Raw genomic sequence first — 20,250 nt, 5'->3', positions numbered from 1 at the left:
TTTCTTTAAAATTATGTCAAATCTTATCACGACAGCTAAAAAAGAATAGACGTTGATATATAAATAGCATGTTGTTGAGATGCTTTTAAGGAAATGATTACATTAATTTACGTATTGAGAACTTTGAAAGTTGGTCGATTCTTCATTCCAAACTCCAAAGTTATCTCTTTACTTTTGTTTAAGGAAAAAAAAAATAACTTCTTGACAATTCATTGGCTTTTTTAAATATTTTTCTTATTAATTTCTATTTACCAAAAATAATTTAATAATCCGTGGTTTCAATACTTCTAAGTAGGAGTATTCGTAGTTCAATTTAGATTGGATATTGATTAAAATCAAAATTAAATTAATTTAGTTGGATTTTTAAATTTCTAAAATCAAATCAAATCAAATCAAACGAAAAAAATAACTATCGGTTTGGTTATTGTCAGTTTGGTTTGGTTTGGTTCAGTTTTTCTGGTTTATTCGATTTGAAAGTAATAATTTTTTTGAGGACGTACGTATCTCGATAGACACAAACACCAAGTACAAACAATCTACAGAAAAACTAATATCGGTTCAGTCAAGCAATTATGCAATATTAGAGTTATCATTACACGAACAAAGTGATTCATTTATGAGAAAGTGTGACTATTTTATGTGAAGTATAGTAAGTAAAGACTAAAATAGATTTTGATGGACTTAGATTTGAGATCGTTATACCTTGGCTAAAGTGTTAGGCTTGAAAAAAGTGGTAAAATTAAAAATTTAAGTTAATTAAAATTTTACAAAATATTTTTAATTTACTTATGAATAATATAGAAATAATTATAAATTTTATATATCTAAATTATTGGTTCGGTTTGGTTATTTTTGTGATTATTTTTTAGTAAAAAATCAAAACCAAACCAAATAGTATCAAAATGTAAAAATCAAACCTAATCAAACTAAACTAAACCATATATCAATTTTTTTTTAAACAATTTAATTTGATTATTAACCATAACCATGAACAACCCTACTTCTTTTCCACCCACTTCTAATAGTTTCACTCAATTAAGTTATAATTTCATAAAGGGGTATGTATATACATAAAATAAATTATTTTTAGGGAAAATACACAAATATCACTTCAACCTATGCTCGAAATTCCAGAGACACACTTATACTATACTAAGGTCTTATTACCCCCGAATTTATTTTATAAGTAATTTTTTATCCCTTTTCGACCTAAGTGACACTAACTTGAATAAAAAAATCAACCAGTATTGGACTCACAAAATAGTGTCATATAAGCCAAAAAGGGGTAGAAAATTGTTAATAAAATAAGTTCAAGAAAATAATAGGACCTTAATATAATATAAATGTGTCTCTGAGATTTTGAACATAAATAAAAAGGGTACTCGTACATTATATGTTATTTTTACTCATCTATGATACACAAGTAAGAATATATATTGTTTAATTATATATATACCCTTGATGATTAGGATCTAATCCATTATTACCTTGGGAATACAACAAAATCATAACTGAATAAAAATTGGAAAATAAATTATCATTTGACCATAAATATTGAATCAGATGGAATTTCAACTTTTTTTCCAAATAAATGTATGTCTAATATGGAAAAAAATATAATATTCTTATTAAACTTTGAACAATGAAAAAAATTAAAAATTAATTTAATATGAAATTAAATTAAATATATCCATATAATACCAATAAATACTACTAGTGTATTTTTGTAGTGCACATAGACATACCCATCAGCACGTTTAAATCGACGATACAAAGGAGAGAACAATTGAACGAGGAGTTTATCTAAATCCATGTATACTATTTATATATATAATTACAATTATTTTTTTTTGTATATAATAAATTTTTGAATCACTTTATTTATTATTTCATATTTTGAACCGCTCGGTGAAAATAGTGCCAACCACTGATTGGTGGGAGGGAGAATAGAGCTATAAAAAATATTCAGCTCCTAATGAGAGCGGTCTTTTGTTGTTTGGAATAATACTCATTTTTCTTATACTAATTTCAATCTTTTTTTAAAAAAAAATCTGTGGAGTATTCAACAAGACAAAGATGTCGATTTCTGGTAATTTGTGTGATGGATTGAAGGCGAAAAACCGCGAAAAAATCATCATAGATACTGATCCTGGCATTGGTAAGATTTTCCTCTGTTTAAAGTTGTGTTCTTTATCATTTCTGAGCAATCTTTTGTTATCTTTCTAGTGTGTTTCAAGTTTCTCGTAATACATAGCTTTTGGAAGATCCGACACATATAACTGTCAATATTTTTAAAGAATTCGTTCAACACACACGCATATATATATATATATCTTGTTTATGATACAGAGATGATTAAGTTCATATCTTGTGGATTTCTTTGTGTTTTGAGATTCGATCCTGAGAACTGTGTCTGCTCTGATACCATGTTAAAGTGTTACAGAGAACATACTTTTATTTGTGCTATGATCTTTACCGATCCTTCTTGAATTCGAAGAGTTCCATGTAGTTGATTATAGTATCAAACATGGTAATTTCTATGTAAAGAGATGTGATTTGCCTTCGTAATAAAGAAAATATACATTGCAGAGATGTAATCAAATTAGCGAAATTCGTTGAGACATCAAGTTTCTGTAATTGTGTGGCAACAGATTTAGGAGAAGTTGTTGTTAACTTTGATTATGTTCGATTCAAGGTTTTTCCCAAAAGAAGAAATGTGAAACTTCCTGTCATGTTCGCGATAAATTTTGATCTGGTTGTGTTGCGTTGTTGTTTATTTTGGCCGATTACAGTCCTGTTTCACACGTTCTCATCGATCTGATTTGAGTGTTGTTGATATCTAGATGATAGCATGGCGATATTAATGGCATTCCAGTCACCAGAAGTTGAGATATTAGGCTTAACAACCATATTTGGAAATGCAACTACAAAAGCTGCTACGCGAAATGCATTAATTTTGGTATGTAATGTTTCATTTATGCAGAATTTCATCACTTTGATGTTTTACTAATACAAAATCTTGATCAATTAGTGTGAGACTGCAGGATATCCAGATATCCCGGTGGCAGAAGGTAGCCTTGAAACTTTGAAGGTAATAATTATTCGTAACTCCTAAGTTTACTTATGGTATCCATTGGAGAAATATATTATCATAAGTACTCGAAATATATGCATATCATGGTGAAGTATCTATACTTGTACTCGGACCTTTGACTTAGATATTGTTATGTAGAGAGGGGAGCCACATGTTGCAGACTTTGTTCATGGTTCAGATGGATTAGGAAACTTATTCTTACCTTCTCCGAATTCTAACAAAATCGAGAAATCTGCATCTGAATTTCTGGTGGATAAAGTATCCGAATATCCTGGTGAAGTATCTATACTTGCACTCGGACCATTGACAAATCTAGCTTTGGTAAGTTTTTATATCAAAAGTTTCTTATTTTTTCAAGTTCTTATTACTTGAATTCGTAACATTAGTTTTTCATTGTCATGTTTCGAGTTTAGGCTGTTAAACGTGACTCAAACTTTGCAAGTAAGGTGAAGAGAGTGGTAATACTTGGCGGTTCCTTCTTTGCTTTGGGAAATGCTAATCCTGCTGCAGAAGCAAATGTGTGTGATCTTCTTTCCCTTTGGGTTCGATTTCATAGAAATCAGTATATTGATACAATTAATATCACGACAACGTGTATGTATATATATGTGTGTTTTGATGGTTGTTTAGCCTCTCATATCTCCGCGTAGGACTATCCCAAAATGATTGTTTTTTCCTTCCAGCATTTTCTACTTTCCTTGAGTCGAGAGTCTATTGGAAACATCATCTTTACCTTTGAAGTAGGGATAATGTCTACGTACACTCTGTATCATTTAGAAAGTTTTCGATGATGCAGATATTTGGAGATCCAGAGGCTGCAGATATTGTATTCACCTCAGGAGCAAATATTGATGTTGTTGGCATCAACATTACTACACAAGTTAAAATGACAGGTACTTTTCAGAGCGAATTTTTCTGAACTCTTCGATTTTCCCCCTTTTTACGTATACATGTATTAGTTAAAGACTTGATATTTTTCTTTGTTACTTGTGTTAGATGCTGATCTTGATGAACTGAGACAATCAGAAGGAAAACATGCTAAACTTTTGTGCAATATGTGCAAATTTTATCGCGATTTTCATGTAAAGTCAGAAGGCGTATATGGTACTCTTCTGCTGTTCTTACATTGTTGTTATACACGAGATATGTTGTTAACGCTTTAGCATTTCTAAACTCACGTTTGTTTTCAGGAGTTTTTCCTCATGATCCTGTCACTTTTGTGGCACTAGTTCGACCTGACCTCTTCACGTATAAAAAAGGCGTTGTGAGGGTTGAGACACAGGGCATTTGCGTTGGGCATACGCTCTTGGATCAAGGTCTAAAGAAGTAAGCATATCCTAAACTGATCGTTTCGTGCAAATCTTAGAGTAGTCTGATTTGATTTCTTCAAATTGTTAAGGATAAATCTTGTAATGTAGATGGAATACGAGCAACCCGTGGACAGAGTTTTCTCCAGTTTCAGTTGCATGGACAGTTGATGTTGATGAAGTTCTGAATTATATCAAGAAAATGTTGATGAAACCATGAATGTAGTTTTCATCATTTGTATTGCATCATAGAAAACTTATTCTTGAAATTGAGTGATACATGTTCTCAGAATTTCTAATGACAATATTTAGGGATCATATGCCTAATGTGAAAACAGTTTTTAGTTGCAATAAATATGTATATTAATAATAAGATCTAAAGTTTTTACGAACATTAGTTAATTGTTATTAAATCGAATATCGTTATAGGCTTTACGGACATTTAGAAAGAGTGTAAAAAAAATAGCGGCAAGTAAATTATAGTTATAAATTGCCGCTAAACATCATTTTAGGTACAGTAACGTTATGTTGATGATGAAAAAAAAGACTGTGCCTATAAGGTTTTAATCAATGCCACATACACCAACATGAGTTGTGGTGCATTGGTGAGAGTGATTCATCTTTAACCAGAAATCTCAAGTTTGAGCCCTAGATATGAAAAAAATCCTGCTATAAAGATCGTGCTCATTTTGAATCACATATATAACTTAGAGTTTTATATGAAAAGTGAATGTGTAATTTGGTTATAAAGGTCGTGCTCGTTTTAATTTTGGTTCAAATATTAGAATACAACTAATCAACTATAATGTTTTTTTTTGTCAGAATAATATATATATCAAATTTCCCTATATAATTTTAGGTATTATGTCGTAAGTTAAAATCGTACCTAAAGAAAAGAATAATGCATGAAAGACTAAAAAAAAAAATCTTAATTAGGAAAAAAATTAACATATCTATACCTTAATTGCATTTTCAAGAAAGTAATGTCTTAACTTTATAATAAAATAACTATTCTTTCTTCGTCAAAATATATATATAACAAAGATATATATAAGTTTAAAATTGATAGACAAACTACAAATGTTAGTAATCTTTTTAAGAAAATCAAGATTTTTTAAAAAATTAAACTTTGTGTTTGATATTTATACAGCAGTCTAGTCAAAATTGGATTCGCATCATCAAGTCCATATTTAGAATACATTTTTGTAATAAATAAGAATTCATATTTAGAATTCGAATTCGAAATTTTTCATTAAGAATGATATAGGCGCATAACTTACCCCTACCTGACAATTGTTGTTAATAAATTAAGAAACTTAGTGCAATTGTTTTTGTATAATATTAACAAAATAAAAAGTCTTGTTTGTAATTTCAAACTATCCTTATTTTCACCTTTTTTACAATTTAAATTTCATATTTGAGCTTGAAGAATGTAGAGAATTATAGAAAGAAAAAAAGAGGTTTTTATTTGATAAATCTTACGTAAATTTAATTAAATTGAATGGATAAATTATGAATACAAGATAAATGAACAATAAAAAATCCAAAGCACATTTTTTTAAAAAAAAGTCAATTAAGTAGCGGCAAACGTCAAAAGGCTCATTGATAAAGGGACTTGTTGACCTACCACATCCTACAACTTTTTGTAATTTTTTTTAGAAGATTTAATAAGTAAGATTTTTTTTTTATCGTTATATATGTATATAAACTTTTCATAATTAATTAGTTAAAGTAATTAGTCGTTTTATTTAGCTATCAAATTAAAGTTTGTTAGACTAAATAATGAAATGTCTAGTAGACCAGTACTACTATCAATTTTATGTTACAACAATGGAACATAAAAAACTTGTCCACGCAATATTATAGAATAGACATATCAAAATTTCAAAAGTTACAACAAAGTAGTAAAAGATGTATGAAATATCAAATATTTCAAAACGTAAAGATTTTTAAATTTAAAAGATAGTGATGGAAACGAGAATTTTAAATTTAATATATACTATATAAATAGAAAAAAATAAATTATTTAATTTTATAAAATATACAACATAATTTTTTACCAATATTTTTCGACTTCTCCTCTAATGCTAGACCCTCTTAATCAACAACGAGGTTATTTATTAATCTCAACGAAAAAAAAGAAGAAGCAAAAGTAAGAAAGAAAACAAAGTCAAAACTATAAATGGTGTTGTTGATTTTTGATTGACTTTGTTAAAATTAACTTGCACCACCAAAAATAATAAAGACAACCTTTTCATTTCACTTTGTTTGGTTTGACAAATAATTGAAATGTATAGTACCATTACCAACAAGGGTGGTGATATACTTTTTCGTTCGAGTTTGAGTCTTTTTGATACGGAATCGCTTTTACTAAAGAATATGATTAATTCCTCAGTGTAGGACTTTAGGACACAAATCTAAATTTAGTCAGACTTCAATGTAAGTATACATTAAATATCGAGTGTGATATCTTTTTTTTAGTTTGTCTAAAAAGAATGTCACATGTTCATAATGCGAAACAATTTCATTTTTTCTATCCTTGATAAAATGATTTACAATGATATAAATAGTCAAGAAATGTTCTAGATCTTAAGTTTCAAATGTCTTCATTTTTTCTCTCTTAAATTTCGTATCAGGTTAAATAATATGATCACATAAATTAAAACAGAAAGAGTATTTCGGAAAAAAAGAAGTTGAACATTCTTGATCCCCCAGACATTTACCTACCCTCCCACACCCCTTGAATGAACCCTTTCAACTCCCAACAATTTCACATTACCCACTCCACCTACAACTACTTCAATTCCATTTAAACAAACACACACACACACACTCCCTTCTTCCTAATCCTCTTACAAAACACCCCTACAAATATCCTCTAAAATTACAACATTTTCCACAACATTTCCATATAATGTCTAGTGTTCATTCATCGACGGTTTTAGCGGAGACGATTTCATGGTATTGTGCATTGTTCTTGGCAATTATGTTGGTGTTGAGTTGTTGTGAATCAAGTGAAAGTGATCATAATGAATTCATAGTACAAATGCAAGGGAATTATAAGAAGATGGCATGTGATGAAATATATGTAGTTAAAGAAGGTGAAACATTACATACAATAAGTGAAAAATGTAATGATCCTTTTATTGTTGAAGAGAATCCACATATACATGATCCTGATGATGTTTTCCCTGGTTTAGTTATCAAGATTACTCCTTACAAGAATCACTAGAGAAAAAAAAGGGTAGTCAAATATTTGATCGCTCGATTAAAATTAAAATATCTATGTCTGCTAGTGGATATACGTAATATATACATGTATTATGTATATATTGGTTTGGTTGTCTTTTAAGTTCACTTCATATGTGCATGAGCTCTCTTTGTAATTTAATTTCCTTCTTCCTTTTTTTTTTGTTGATTTTACAAGAAATTTTACTAGCCTCTCTATTTTCCCTTCTTTTTTGGTCACTTTTCCTACAGTTTTGTTTTTATATGTTATTATTGATGCTTGTGTTTACGTGGCAATATTTTTTTTAGTTTGCCCTAAAAATGAATGATAGCTTGCTAAATTATGAAATGATTTTAATTTAAACTTCTCATTTTTTTTGATGATATGTTTTTATAACCACACAAATATAATGAAATATTTAAAAGCACAAATTTCAAAATTATATATATATAATCGTTTAATATTGTAACATATTTATTATATCCTTAGATTTTTAAATATCTTCATTTTATTCATTTGTGTCTCTTCAAATATTTTGTCATATCAATTGAAACGAAGAAAATATCTTGTTATACTACTTGTTTCTCTTCTTTTTTTTTTTCTTCATTTGATGTAGCTTCCTTTTAAGAGAGGTGTATGTTTAAACAGGTCTTTGAATAATGGAACAAATCTCGTTGGAAATTTTACGTAAAATATATCTTTCAATCATCTAATTTAATAATATGACTAGAGTATATACATTGTATATGCGTGTTTACCATAAAGTATACACTGTTAATATATGATATACATATTTTGTAAGCAAAATGGCCCAAAGGCAATGGACCGTAATTCTCCATATCTTGATTGGAGGGGAAAATGTTTTGGGCCTATAGCCTGCTGCGTACAACTTTAGGCCCAATACCATTTTTTAGTTTATAGCCCAATACCATTATTTAGTTTATAGGCCCAATAACATTATTTAGTTTATAGCCCATAAGTGCATGTGCAGAAGTACAAAAATGACCACCTTAATACCTAATATAATAATACAAATTAATGTACTCGATCATTTTTCATATTCCATATTTACCTTCAAACATATTAAATTATATACTGTGAATTGCAAAGAACAAAAAAAAAGATCAATCTATTTGAAGGATAAAATATGAAAAATCAGTTCGTTTGATAAAAAGGGTTAAATACAAGTAAATCAGCGGTTTTTCTATTAATGTAACTCGATTTATTTTTATTTAATTAGTTTTGCAAGTATTTCTTGTTGAATTGATAAAAAGGGTTAAATACAAGTAAATTATGATCGATTAATTTCTTTTCTTTTAACTATATTTGATAAAATATCGAGTGGATATAAAAATAAAACTTGCACAAAATAAAGAAAGAAATAATAGGAAGGAGGGGATGGAGTGTTTTAAGCTCGTGTTTTATTATTGGAACTCAATCGTAGTGAAAGAACTTACTTATGAGTTAAAAATTTTAACTCGATCTTATAATATGAAAAAATTACACTATTAATCTAAAAATGTTACGTATCAGTATTTTGAGTTATTTGTGAATGCACTCCAATTGAAAAATTACACTAATAATCTATAAAGCAATGCATCATTTTGAGTGAAATTTAGTACAAAGAAAACAATTATTGTTGCGTCAATTTTCAAATCAACAAACATAAATTTAATGGTGCATTATTATGATGTAAGTGGGGGTCATATATAGCTAGAGCTAGCTAGTGCTCTAATTAAGACATTATGATATTTATTTTATCTTTGATTGTATTGATCTTGATTATGGCAGACAATTTTGCTAATGATCATTTTGATTTAATTAGGAAATTTATTGCTGGTTCATATAAATAATAGATCACTTGATACCACACACATTGTGACAGGTTTTAGTGGCCAACATTTTTGTGTGTGTGATGTGACCATACTTTGACTTTTACTAGTTGTTTATAGCATGTAAAACGTGCAAGAATTTGCATCAATTATTATCATTTTCTTATTTTTTATTTATTTTTTATTTGATATGCGAAGGTTATATTGAAGTCTTGACTTGATTAAAAGGCATAATATACATAAATATGATTCTTTATTTGGTTTCAATGGATAATTATGCTTAAAAAAAATTAAGTGTGCACAATTAGACACTTAAACTTGTATAAGATTGAACAAGTAAATGCATGCGTCCTACATAATATAATATACGTAGAATGTCATGCATGACACAAAATTTCTTATTTATAATATAATTCTTTATCTCAATTGATGTAGTACATATTTCTCTTTATTCTGCTTTTAAAAGAAAAAATGTCACATTTTCATAATTAAAAACAAATTATGTTTTCTTTATAAATTTAATGAGATAATCTATAATCACGCAAATAGTCAATGATTATTTTAGATTATAACTTTCAAAAAAAATCTTTTCTTTTTAAACTTTGTGTCAGGCTATAGGAAAATCTATCATAAATAGAGGGATTGATACTGTTATTTCTTTAAGAAAAATAGTGAGATAATTATTTTTTCAAAAAGTAGCAATAATTTTTTTTCAAACTATAGCATGTGTACTGTATATATATATATACACGTTGATACATTGTATATATAGAAAGTGCCCCTTTGGTCTCTCTTTCGACACTTTTATACTTTTATCTAATATATTGTATACACATTAATAACATTTACATGTAAATATTATGCCTACAATTTAGAGATATTTGTTTCAACGAATATTTCCTATATTTTATAGTTATTTAAAAATATTGCCATAAAATATAACTATGAAGTAAAATCAATTACATTACATTTTTTTTTTCAGTGTTTATATTCTGTGGATGCTAGTAAATGTCTTCATATAGATATTATGCCTACAATTTAGAGAAATATTGTATCAACGAATATTTTCTATATTTTATAATTATTTAAAATATCGCTATAAAATATAACTATGAAGTATAATCAATTACATTGGATTATTTTTTTCAATGTTTATATTCTGTAGATGCTAGTAAATGTTTTCATATAATTAAATATTATGCCTGCAAATTAGAGAAATATTGTATCAACGAATATTTGCTATACTTTATAATTATTTAAAAATATCTCTATTATATATAACTAGCTAGGAAGCATAATCAATTGCAGTAGAATTTCTTTTTCATTTTTAATATTATGTGGATGCCATTTTCCTCACCTGTTTCTATCCTTTTTTATTTTTTATTCTTTTTTGTATTTTGTATAGCTAAATGTTTGTTGTCATATGTGCTCCTCACATACCTGTCATTCAGTGTTGGGACCAAAAATAAGTAGATGTACATGCGAAAGTTAGTAAAGCGAATCTCGAAAGACTACGAATAAGAATACAACGACAAATATACCAAAAGGCACAAAGATTTAACGTGGTTTGGTCAATCGACCTACGTTCACTAAGGAGATGAGAAATCCACTATAAATATGAGAGTACAAAATACAGAGAGAAACAACCTCTACCAATTCACTCAGAATACATGGGAGGTTCACACAAGTGATAACATATCAAGCTTGTGACCCATAAATTCTCCCAACATTCTTGTATTTTTAGAGTCCTAAACCTTTTCCTAAAAAATATGATTAGTCAATCCAAAAACCTTTTTCCTAAAAGGAAAACCTATTTATGGTAAGAAATCAGGACAAATAAAATCCAACATTTAGTTCAAATTATTTTTTTTAAAAAAAAAGTAAAAATGAGAAGGAAATATATATATATATATATATATATATATATATATATATATATATATATATATATATATATATATATATATTCTTGGTTTAGATGTGAGCAATAATTAGTTTTTGAGGTGGAAAAAATGTCTCAATCGTATTTTCTTGATCGGAAAGTGTTACTAATTAGGTGATCATAAACATAATATATACGGGGAGCAATAATTATTTAAGTATTTTTTTAGTACTTTGATTATTTATTATTCAAATAAACTATTTCGTTCTCCGTTACTGTTTAAATTTGGAGATTCAAATAAAGATAATAATTTTTACAAATATCTAACAATAATATAATTGCTGTTATATTGTATCTATCGAAAATAATATTATATAAATATCTATAATTAATACTCTATAAAATATTGATAAAAACTTGGGAAAATGCATAAGTATCCCCATAACTTATGTCCAAAATTTCAGAGACACACTTATACTATACTAAGTTTGTATTATCCCCTGAATTATTTTACAAGTAATTTGCTATCCCTTTTCGGCCTACGTGGCACTAGCTTGAAAAAAAGGCAACCAGCGTTGGACACACAAGATAGTGCCACATAGGTCAAAAAGAGGTAGAAAACTATTAATAAAATAAGTTAAGGGGGGTAATAGGACCTTACTATAGTATAAGTGTATCTTTAAAATTTCGGGCATAGGTTAAGAGAATACTTGTGCATTATCCCTAAAAACTTTAGTAATTTTAAATATAATATTATTAATTCAATTACTGCTAAATGTTTTTAAGACAATAAATATTGCCACTAAAATATAATATAATGTCATAAATGATAGGGATTTTCCTAAAAATTTAGTATGAAAATTTATAAAAAAATAAGTTTCCAGCAAATTTTCATATTAATCTCCAAAAAATTCCCCATGTTACAATTCACGCATTTTTTTTTTTATAGTATTGGCCTTTTATATAATTACACCCATACAGCATCTCTAGATGATAAAGCAAAAATGTTATATTTATAGGAGTTGTTAGTCATTAGATTTGGTTGTTATTATTCTTTTGTGCATTATTGGGGAGTTGTATTATTAGTTACTTATAATAATTGCAGATTAATATTATAAGCTTCCTTCATATTTTCTTTTTAGAGATTCAAATTAACTTTATAAATAATTCGGTTCAGCATTTTAAGATGTATTTTTTTACATTATATTAATATAAAAATAATTGCAATTTATAATATTTTTTTCGTATAACTTTTAATATGTGAATTTTAGAACAAAAACAATGAATTAATCTAGTTCATTTACTTTCATGATTAAGTGGAATTGACCGTACAAAAATAAAACATAACAATTAAAAGTGAACCAAATATTCTATGTTGCTATTAATGATGGATACTATTCTATGATTATTGTACATGTAGAAATTAATTTATTGTTCAAATTTTGTATTATGTAATTGGAAATTGTAATAGTCCAATTTGCTAAATTCTGTGGGCAATACTAAGTATATACTACCAAATACTTAGTATATATAATTATAGAAGTTGAAAAAGGAATCTAATTAATAACATTTGCAATTTGGTTATCATTTAGTTTATAGTTAGTTCATGTCTTGTTTCAATGAACTAGCTAGTACCACATATGTAATTCTCTTTTTTTTTTTGTTTAAAATAAAATAAAATAGTCCAAATGCACTTGCACCATATAAAGCTTTACTTTTTATCTTTTTATTAATTTAGTGTTTTGCTTTGGCATTGTCCCCTTCATGATATTGGAAAAAGATATAATAGGTTGGGTTTAAGCATAAAGAAGCTAGTTGATTAGTCAATTACTATGTTGTTAGCTTCTTCCTTTTTTCTTATAATATAATAACTAGACACATGTTTTCGTATTAGCACGGATTTAATATCTGTTTTTTTCGTGTGTTAATTGTAGATAGAATTTTTAAAAAGCTAATTAAATTTTTATTTTTTTAGCTTCAATTTATGTGATACTGAGAAATCTTCAATTTAATTTTTGTATGTCTTTTAATTTTATTTTTAAAATTGTGATCTATATTACTTTTACGTTATTTTTAAACAATACATGTTACTCAGCTATCCATTTTTCTGTGGCATCGAGATTCAAAGGTCAATCGAACTTTTTATTAGTCTTTTAAATATTTTAAGTTAATTGTTGTGATTTATAGTATTTCTTACGTAATTTTCAAATAATATATAATGCTCCATTTGTACCTATATATGTAGCACATATAGAATTTCGAAGCTCGATTAAATGTTGTTAAATATTGACATTCACAATATTTTTTACGTAATTTTCAAATTAAATATACATGTTATTTCTTTCATTTTATTTTATGTGATATCAATAAGTTAATTTCAAGAATTAATAAAATATTTTATATTTTTTTAAAAATATTTTAAATAATTATCATGATTAATAGTATTTCTTGAGTTATTTTTAAATAATGAGAAGAGGAATCACAACCATCAACAATAATTTGAACCGGTAGTGATTGATTAATTATATAAATTTTCATTTTGTACCTTATAGTTCTCTTTTTCATTTCTTTTTTTCTACCCCGACTTAAAAAGAAAGAAATAAACTACTGATCATTTGTTTAGTTTTACTTATTAATTTAATATATTAAAAGAACTTTTTTTCTTTTTTATGATAATTAACTTTCTCATAACGCATTAATATGTGTCACTCGAAGGAGAATTTTTCTGCGCTAAAAGAAGTATCGATTTAGGATGAAAATAATACTCTTTTATTTATTTATTTATTTATTTTTATTTATCCATTTATCTATATAAAAAAACAAAATTTTGGAGATCTTTCTTCATGTTTTGCTCTATGACACTTATTTTTATATGGTTTATAATATTTCGTCTATTTTCATTATTTTCATTTACTTATAACTTTTCTTTAAATTTATTTAAAATAAATATAAATCAATTTGAATTTGAAAATTTTACCCTTTTTATATTAATTTCTTCATATTAATAAATATTATATAAAAGCAACTCATTTAGCAAATACTTTAAAAATAAATCAATAAAAATACGTATTTTTTCCCAACAAAGATCAAAGTTTTCATTCAAACTGACCCACCATTTTCATCAAATATTAACTCGTTATCTTTATTTCACCTTTATCAATTCACGTAGAATTTTTTTTCTCACAATGACCCATCATTTTTCGAAAATAATTTCTTCAAATTGTAGATAAAAACGAACTCCCTAAGAGAAAAATTTGATAAGAACGATCATAAATATTATAATAAATTATTTACTTCATTTATTTAAGAAGTCCAAAATTCATTGTATACAGAGATAATTAACCTACTCCCAAAAGTCAGTATTTATTTTCCTTTTTTTGGTTAAATAAATTATCCCCTTTTATTTTTATTTATCATGTTGTGTTTTTTGAAAGTTAAGTTGACTAATTCTTACAGTTAAATTAGATAATATTAATTTGATATTTTAAACAAAAAGTTTTATAAATCTAAAATTATATGAAAAGTACTATAAATTGTAATTTTTTTGCATATCATTACAGCGAAAAAATACATCTTAAAATGTTAGTCAAAATTCTTATAATTTAATTCTAAAAATAGAAATAATGGTAAATAATAGTAGAGTAGTACCAAGTTAAGTCTCCTATTAGTGGGAGAATTTTTTTCACCTTAATTAATTGATTGTCTAAATTTATATTCCGTTTAGTTTGATTTTTCATTTCACAAATATTCTTTTTACTTTTTCTTTTCCCCTTCATTCTTTTGATAAAAAACTTTTATATTAAATTTGAGTGAATGTGTTAAAAATATTTTTAAATTTGGTACAAATTATTAATTTTATCTTCTGAACTATTGATATTTTCAAAATAATTTTTTTACTTGACTAATTGAATTTAAATGTACATTTAATCTTATTAGATGGGTAAAATAAATTTTTAAATTCTACTCAAATTTAAGAGTGTTATCAACAATTTTCTCAATATTTCATCAACGATCTCGTGACCTTATAAAAATCTAATAATTTTTTTAAAGAAAATAACTAGTGAAATTTCTGAGTCCGTCTTTTTCGCCACATCGCATATAAGAGGAACGATAATACTTCGTCACCGAACTATCATACAAATTTTGGCAGATAGCTGCCCACAGTTTCCTTCTAGTTTTCCAAAAAAAAAAAATCAGTATATCTGCAGCCACAGATATATTTATAGCATAAGAATATTAAGGTTTTTGATTAAACTATGCCACTTTGTTTGCCTTATTATTCATCTTGTCAGATAGACTTCTTTGTGTTTATCTTATTAAATAGTAAATAAATATTAGTCACATGTTTGTTAGAGATTTTTTTTTAAAAAAATAATTAATATTCTCAATTTGTAAAAAAAAAAGAATTTTTTTAAAAAAAGAAACTAAGAAAAAAAGGATAAATAATTTGAAACAGAAGGAAATATATATACTTTACTTTTATTGATGATTCTTATTTTTCTTTAAACATCTAAACATTTATACGTACTACTAATTCCCACTAATTGAATAAATTTGAAGAAGAAATATCAACAAATAACCTCTTGTGTTTTTTATTTCAATTTATTTGTCTATATTATTAAAACGATTTAAAACGAGAAGTATCATAATTATGCACTTAAATTAAAATTATGATATTTCTTCAAAGGAGCGGGATAATATAATAGGCGGACTCAACATACAACATATGAAATTATGTAAATTCAATAATTTTTAATACAATCCTAAGTATTACTAATAAATATCTTAATTATGAACTCAATTAAAATTATATATCAATTTGTGGTCCATATAAAAGTTCATAATCGACAAACCTAAAGTCCTTTTGTGAGTTGTGATAGGTCCCTTTATATGGAAAAAAAAATAAAATCACATTAATCTTTATATTCATTAAGAATTTTAATTAAATATGATTCGCATCTCACTCATTTTCTATTAAAGATGATTTCATACCTAATATTCGAATTTTATTCATAAAGTTATTTATAAATTTAAATAATAACAACATATCTTGTATAGTCCTACGAAATAAAATCTTGCGGATCAGATAGGGCTACAATTAATTGAGAAAAACAATAAAAAGCACGTGATTGAATGGGGTACAAACTTCCAATACGTGATTCAAAAAAGATGCGTCTTCCAACTGTCTTGTTTTTCAATCCATGCGATAATTATGCTCTTTCTTTTCTTTTTGGGCTTTGTTTTGGTTCAATTATTTGTTTAGTTTAAAGGAAAAATTTGACTGAATACATAATTTATTTTATTAAAAAAATTATTATTTAAAAATATAATGAAAATTTTATTCTCGGATACATCATTTGTATGTGATGTATCGAGATATATGTGTCTTATATGAACGAAGATAATGTATTGGAAAGTTGAGTGACGTATCGGGATAAGTGTGTCTTTTTTCAATAAAGGTGATGTATCGGGACAAGATGCATCGGACGCTGAGTGATGTATTTAAATTTATAACACGATGTATCGAAAAGTTGAGTGATATTTACGAAATCGGGACGCGATACATCGAAAAGTTGAGTGATGTAACCAAAAGCGGGATGTGATTTATCGGAACGTTGAATGATATATTCGAAATTCTTAAATCTTTTAGGAATTTTTGTAATTTGAAAAAGGGTAGGAATACGATGCAATTAGCTCCTAACATTATGGTATTTGTGTAAAATTTACTTTTTTTAATAGTGAGGATGGTTGGGTTCATTGAGCAGGTAATCTCAGATTCAAAAACTTTCAATACTTTTTCTCGGTTGAGATTGTCGCACGAAATTTGTCTAATATGATTTATCTTTAGTACGTCATTTGCGGGGCAATTAATACATTAAAATAAATTAATTTCCCTTGTGCATATTCAAAAAATAGACGTTGCATGTTCCTTTATTAAAAAATCTTTAACAGTATAGTTAGTGGAGAAACTATAGAATAAGATGAATATTATATAATGTGTCCTTTTCTTAGCATCATTATTATAGTAAGAGAGTAAGTGTGAACGTTTATACTAATTATAATATTGAAATATTTAAAACTTTGGTTCAATTCATCTCTCCTTATTCCTTCATCTCCCATTTGTTTTTCTATAATTCTATCCTTTCCATCAATTTTATCTTTATCCACCCCCAAAAAAATCATCTTTTTTTCCCCAAAATATGAATCATCTTGATGTTTTTTGGTGGCTGAAGTCTTTTCATGTCTATTCTATTCTTATCTTCATCATAATTTCTCTATTTTCTCTAATATTTTACATGGTGAGGGTAAAACTTTGGTGCAATTGTGAAATTTGCCATGCTTACATCACAACAAGTTGGTCTTCACAATTCATCAATTTGTGTGATTGGTATACACATCTTTTAAAAGAATCACCAACAAGAACAATACACATACATGTTCTTGGCAACATCATAACTTCAAATACTCAAAATGTTGAGTATATGCTCAAAACAAGATTTGATAATTATCCAAAAGGGAAAACTTTCTCTACTATCTTGGGTGATTTTCTTGGTAGAGGAATATTTAATGTTGATGGGGATTTATGGAGATTTCAGAAAAGGATGTCAAGTCTTGAGCTTGGAAAAGTTTCTATAAGATCCTATGCATTTGAAGTGGTGAAAAATGAGATTGACAAAAGGCTTGTTCCACTTTTACATGAATATAAACAAGGTGGCGGGGTTCTTGATTTTCAAGATGTTTTTAGAAGATTTTCATTTGATTGTATTTGTAGATTCTCTTTTGGATTAGACCCTAAATGTTTAGAATCCTCACTCCCTATGTCACAATTTGCTCTTTCCTTTGACCTAGCATCAAAATTATCAGCTAAAAGAGCTATGACAACATCACCTATAGTTTGGAAAATCAAGAGATTTTTCAACATAGGAAGTGAAAAAGAGTTGAGGGAAGCAATAAAAGTGATCAATATTCTAGCACAAGAAGTTATAAGGCAAAAGAGAAAATTAGCTTTTTCAAATCATAGGGATCTTCTTTCAAGGTTCATGGGATCAATAAGTGATGAAACTTATTTGAGAGATATTGTCATAAGCTTTCTACTAGCCGGTAGGGACACTATAGCATCCGCGTTAACAAGTTTCTTTTATGTGATTGGAAACAATCCACAAGTCGCTAAAGCCATTAGAGAAGAAGCTAATCGAGTTCTAGGTCCAAATGAAGATCTCACAAGTTATGAACAAATGAGTGAGCTTCATTATCTACAAGCATGTGTTTATGAAAGTATGAGACTTTACCCTCCTATACAATTTGATTCAAAGTTTTGTTTAGAGGATGATTTTTTACTTGATGGGACTTTTGTGAAAAAGGGAACAAGGGTTACTTATCATCCTTATGCTATGGGAAGAATGGAAGAATTATGGGGTTGTGATGCTTTGGAGTTTAAGCCTCAAAGATGGTTGAAAGATGGGGTTTTTGTCCAAGAAAATCCATTCAAGTATCCAGTATTTCAAGCTGGACTTAGGGTGTGTTTGGGTAAAGAAATGGCACTTGTTGAGGTTAAAAGTGTGGCTCTCTCATTACTAAGGAGATTTCACGTCGAGTTAGCTCAACCATATCACCACAACCCTCGATTCTCTCCTGGCCTTACTGCCTCTTTCAAAGGTGGCTTATTGGTTTCAGTGCGACAAATAAGTTCATAAGATCAAAAAATTATTCCATATGTATATATATATATATTGTTCAGGATCAAGCTGAAGTAGTAACTTATAACTATATATATGTGGTATAGCATATTCAACAAACCCTAATCATGGAGGATGGAACTCATTTCAACATATCAATTAAGAAGTTTTTCCCTCTTTGAGCCAAGGTAAATTTTTTGTTATGTTATGGCATATTAAAAAGTATTTGCTTTTTTACAAATTATATATGTTTTAGCTATGAAGAAGATGGTATATGTATTTTGTTTCTTGATATGTTGAAGTTGTATATATATATATACGTATTGCTTGTTGGGCTATTGTAAATATTGTTTGTTATTATTATTATTATTGTGTTATTATTATTATTATTGTAATTATGATTATTATTTGGTAATGATTTACTACTCTATGTTCTACTTCCTCAATTTGTGCACAGTGTGAAAGTCGTTTAGGGATCGTTTGGTTCAAAATAAGAATAATTTCGAATTATAATTCTATGATTAATAATCATTATTATAACCCAAATAATCAATCTCATATTAAATATATGTGATTAGTTATACCAAAATTTTGGTATAAAACTAATAATATTAGTTTAAATTAATATGTCCAACCGAACATGGAATAAAATCAAATTTAAAATTTTGTGATCATTAGTTCTACCTAAAAGTTCAAGCTCAAAATATTAAACGTGATCATCTTTGTGTGTTATTTTGCATGTGTTAAATACCAATTTTATTAAAACTCCTCACATCGAAAGTTATGACTATACTAAGCAGAAAGGAGAATTTTACCCAAAGATCATAAATAAAGAGGAAAATTAAGTTGGAAACGTTACCTTCGGAATGGATTTTATGATGATAATTTAATTTAATCAGAATCTAAATATAGACATCGAACATTAAATGTTAAACGAAAAAAAAGATGAAAGATTAAAATTTTATCTTATTAAGTTCTGCATCTATTCCGTATACATATTTAATAAATTTATTTATCCTACTTATATTGACACGTGTCATGATCCAAAAAAAGCTATTTCTCTGTTGTGATAAAGCCTAGATAATTAATACACGTTGATATAGCTAAAAGGGCAAAAACAACGATTTTTTTTTTTAAATTTTATCTAATTAACATTCCTAGCAGGGCGCCGTATAAACCAATTTTATCAATTTCATAAGTTTTTAAAACATAGAATTTAATTTCATAGGT

The 20,250-nt window shown here is 27.1% G+C and overlaps 2 protein-coding genes across 2 annotated transcripts; both read left to right on the top strand.

The window, feature by feature from the left end:
• Positions 1 to 1,726: 1,726 nt before the first annotated feature.
• Positions 1,727 to 4,793, top strand: LOC101259795 (uridine nucleosidase 1-like). Its single transcript, XM_004249398.5, has 9 exons — positions 1,727 to 2,158; positions 2,844 to 2,959; positions 3,032 to 3,091; positions 3,233 to 3,415; positions 3,508 to 3,612; positions 3,891 to 3,987; positions 4,091 to 4,198; positions 4,285 to 4,420; positions 4,513 to 4,793. Exons 1-9 carry the CDS (start codon positions 2,077 to 2,079, stop codon positions 4,619 to 4,621), a joined length of 996 nt encoding a protein of 331 aa, XP_004249446.1. The 5' UTR covers positions 1,727 to 2,076; the 3' UTR covers positions 4,622 to 4,793.
• Positions 4,794 to 12,284: 7,491 nt separating this feature from the next.
• On the top strand, positions 12,285 to 19,365 carry LOC101259495 (cytochrome P450 94C1-like). The gene has a single exon (XM_069290343.1). It carries the CDS (start codon positions 17,545 to 17,547, stop codon positions 19,036 to 19,038), a length of 1,494 nt encoding a protein of 497 aa, XP_069146444.1. The 5' UTR covers positions 12,285 to 17,544; the 3' UTR covers positions 19,039 to 19,365.
• The last annotated feature ends 885 nt before the right edge of the window (positions 19,366 to 20,250 follow it).

This window comes from Solanum lycopersicum, chromosome 10, assembly GCF_036512215.1.
Source record: "Solanum lycopersicum chromosome 10, SLM_r2.1".
Taxonomy (NCBI): domain Eukaryota; kingdom Viridiplantae; phylum Streptophyta; class Magnoliopsida; order Solanales; family Solanaceae; genus Solanum; species Solanum lycopersicum.
This window is presented reverse-complemented; position numbering and strand designations above follow the sequence as displayed.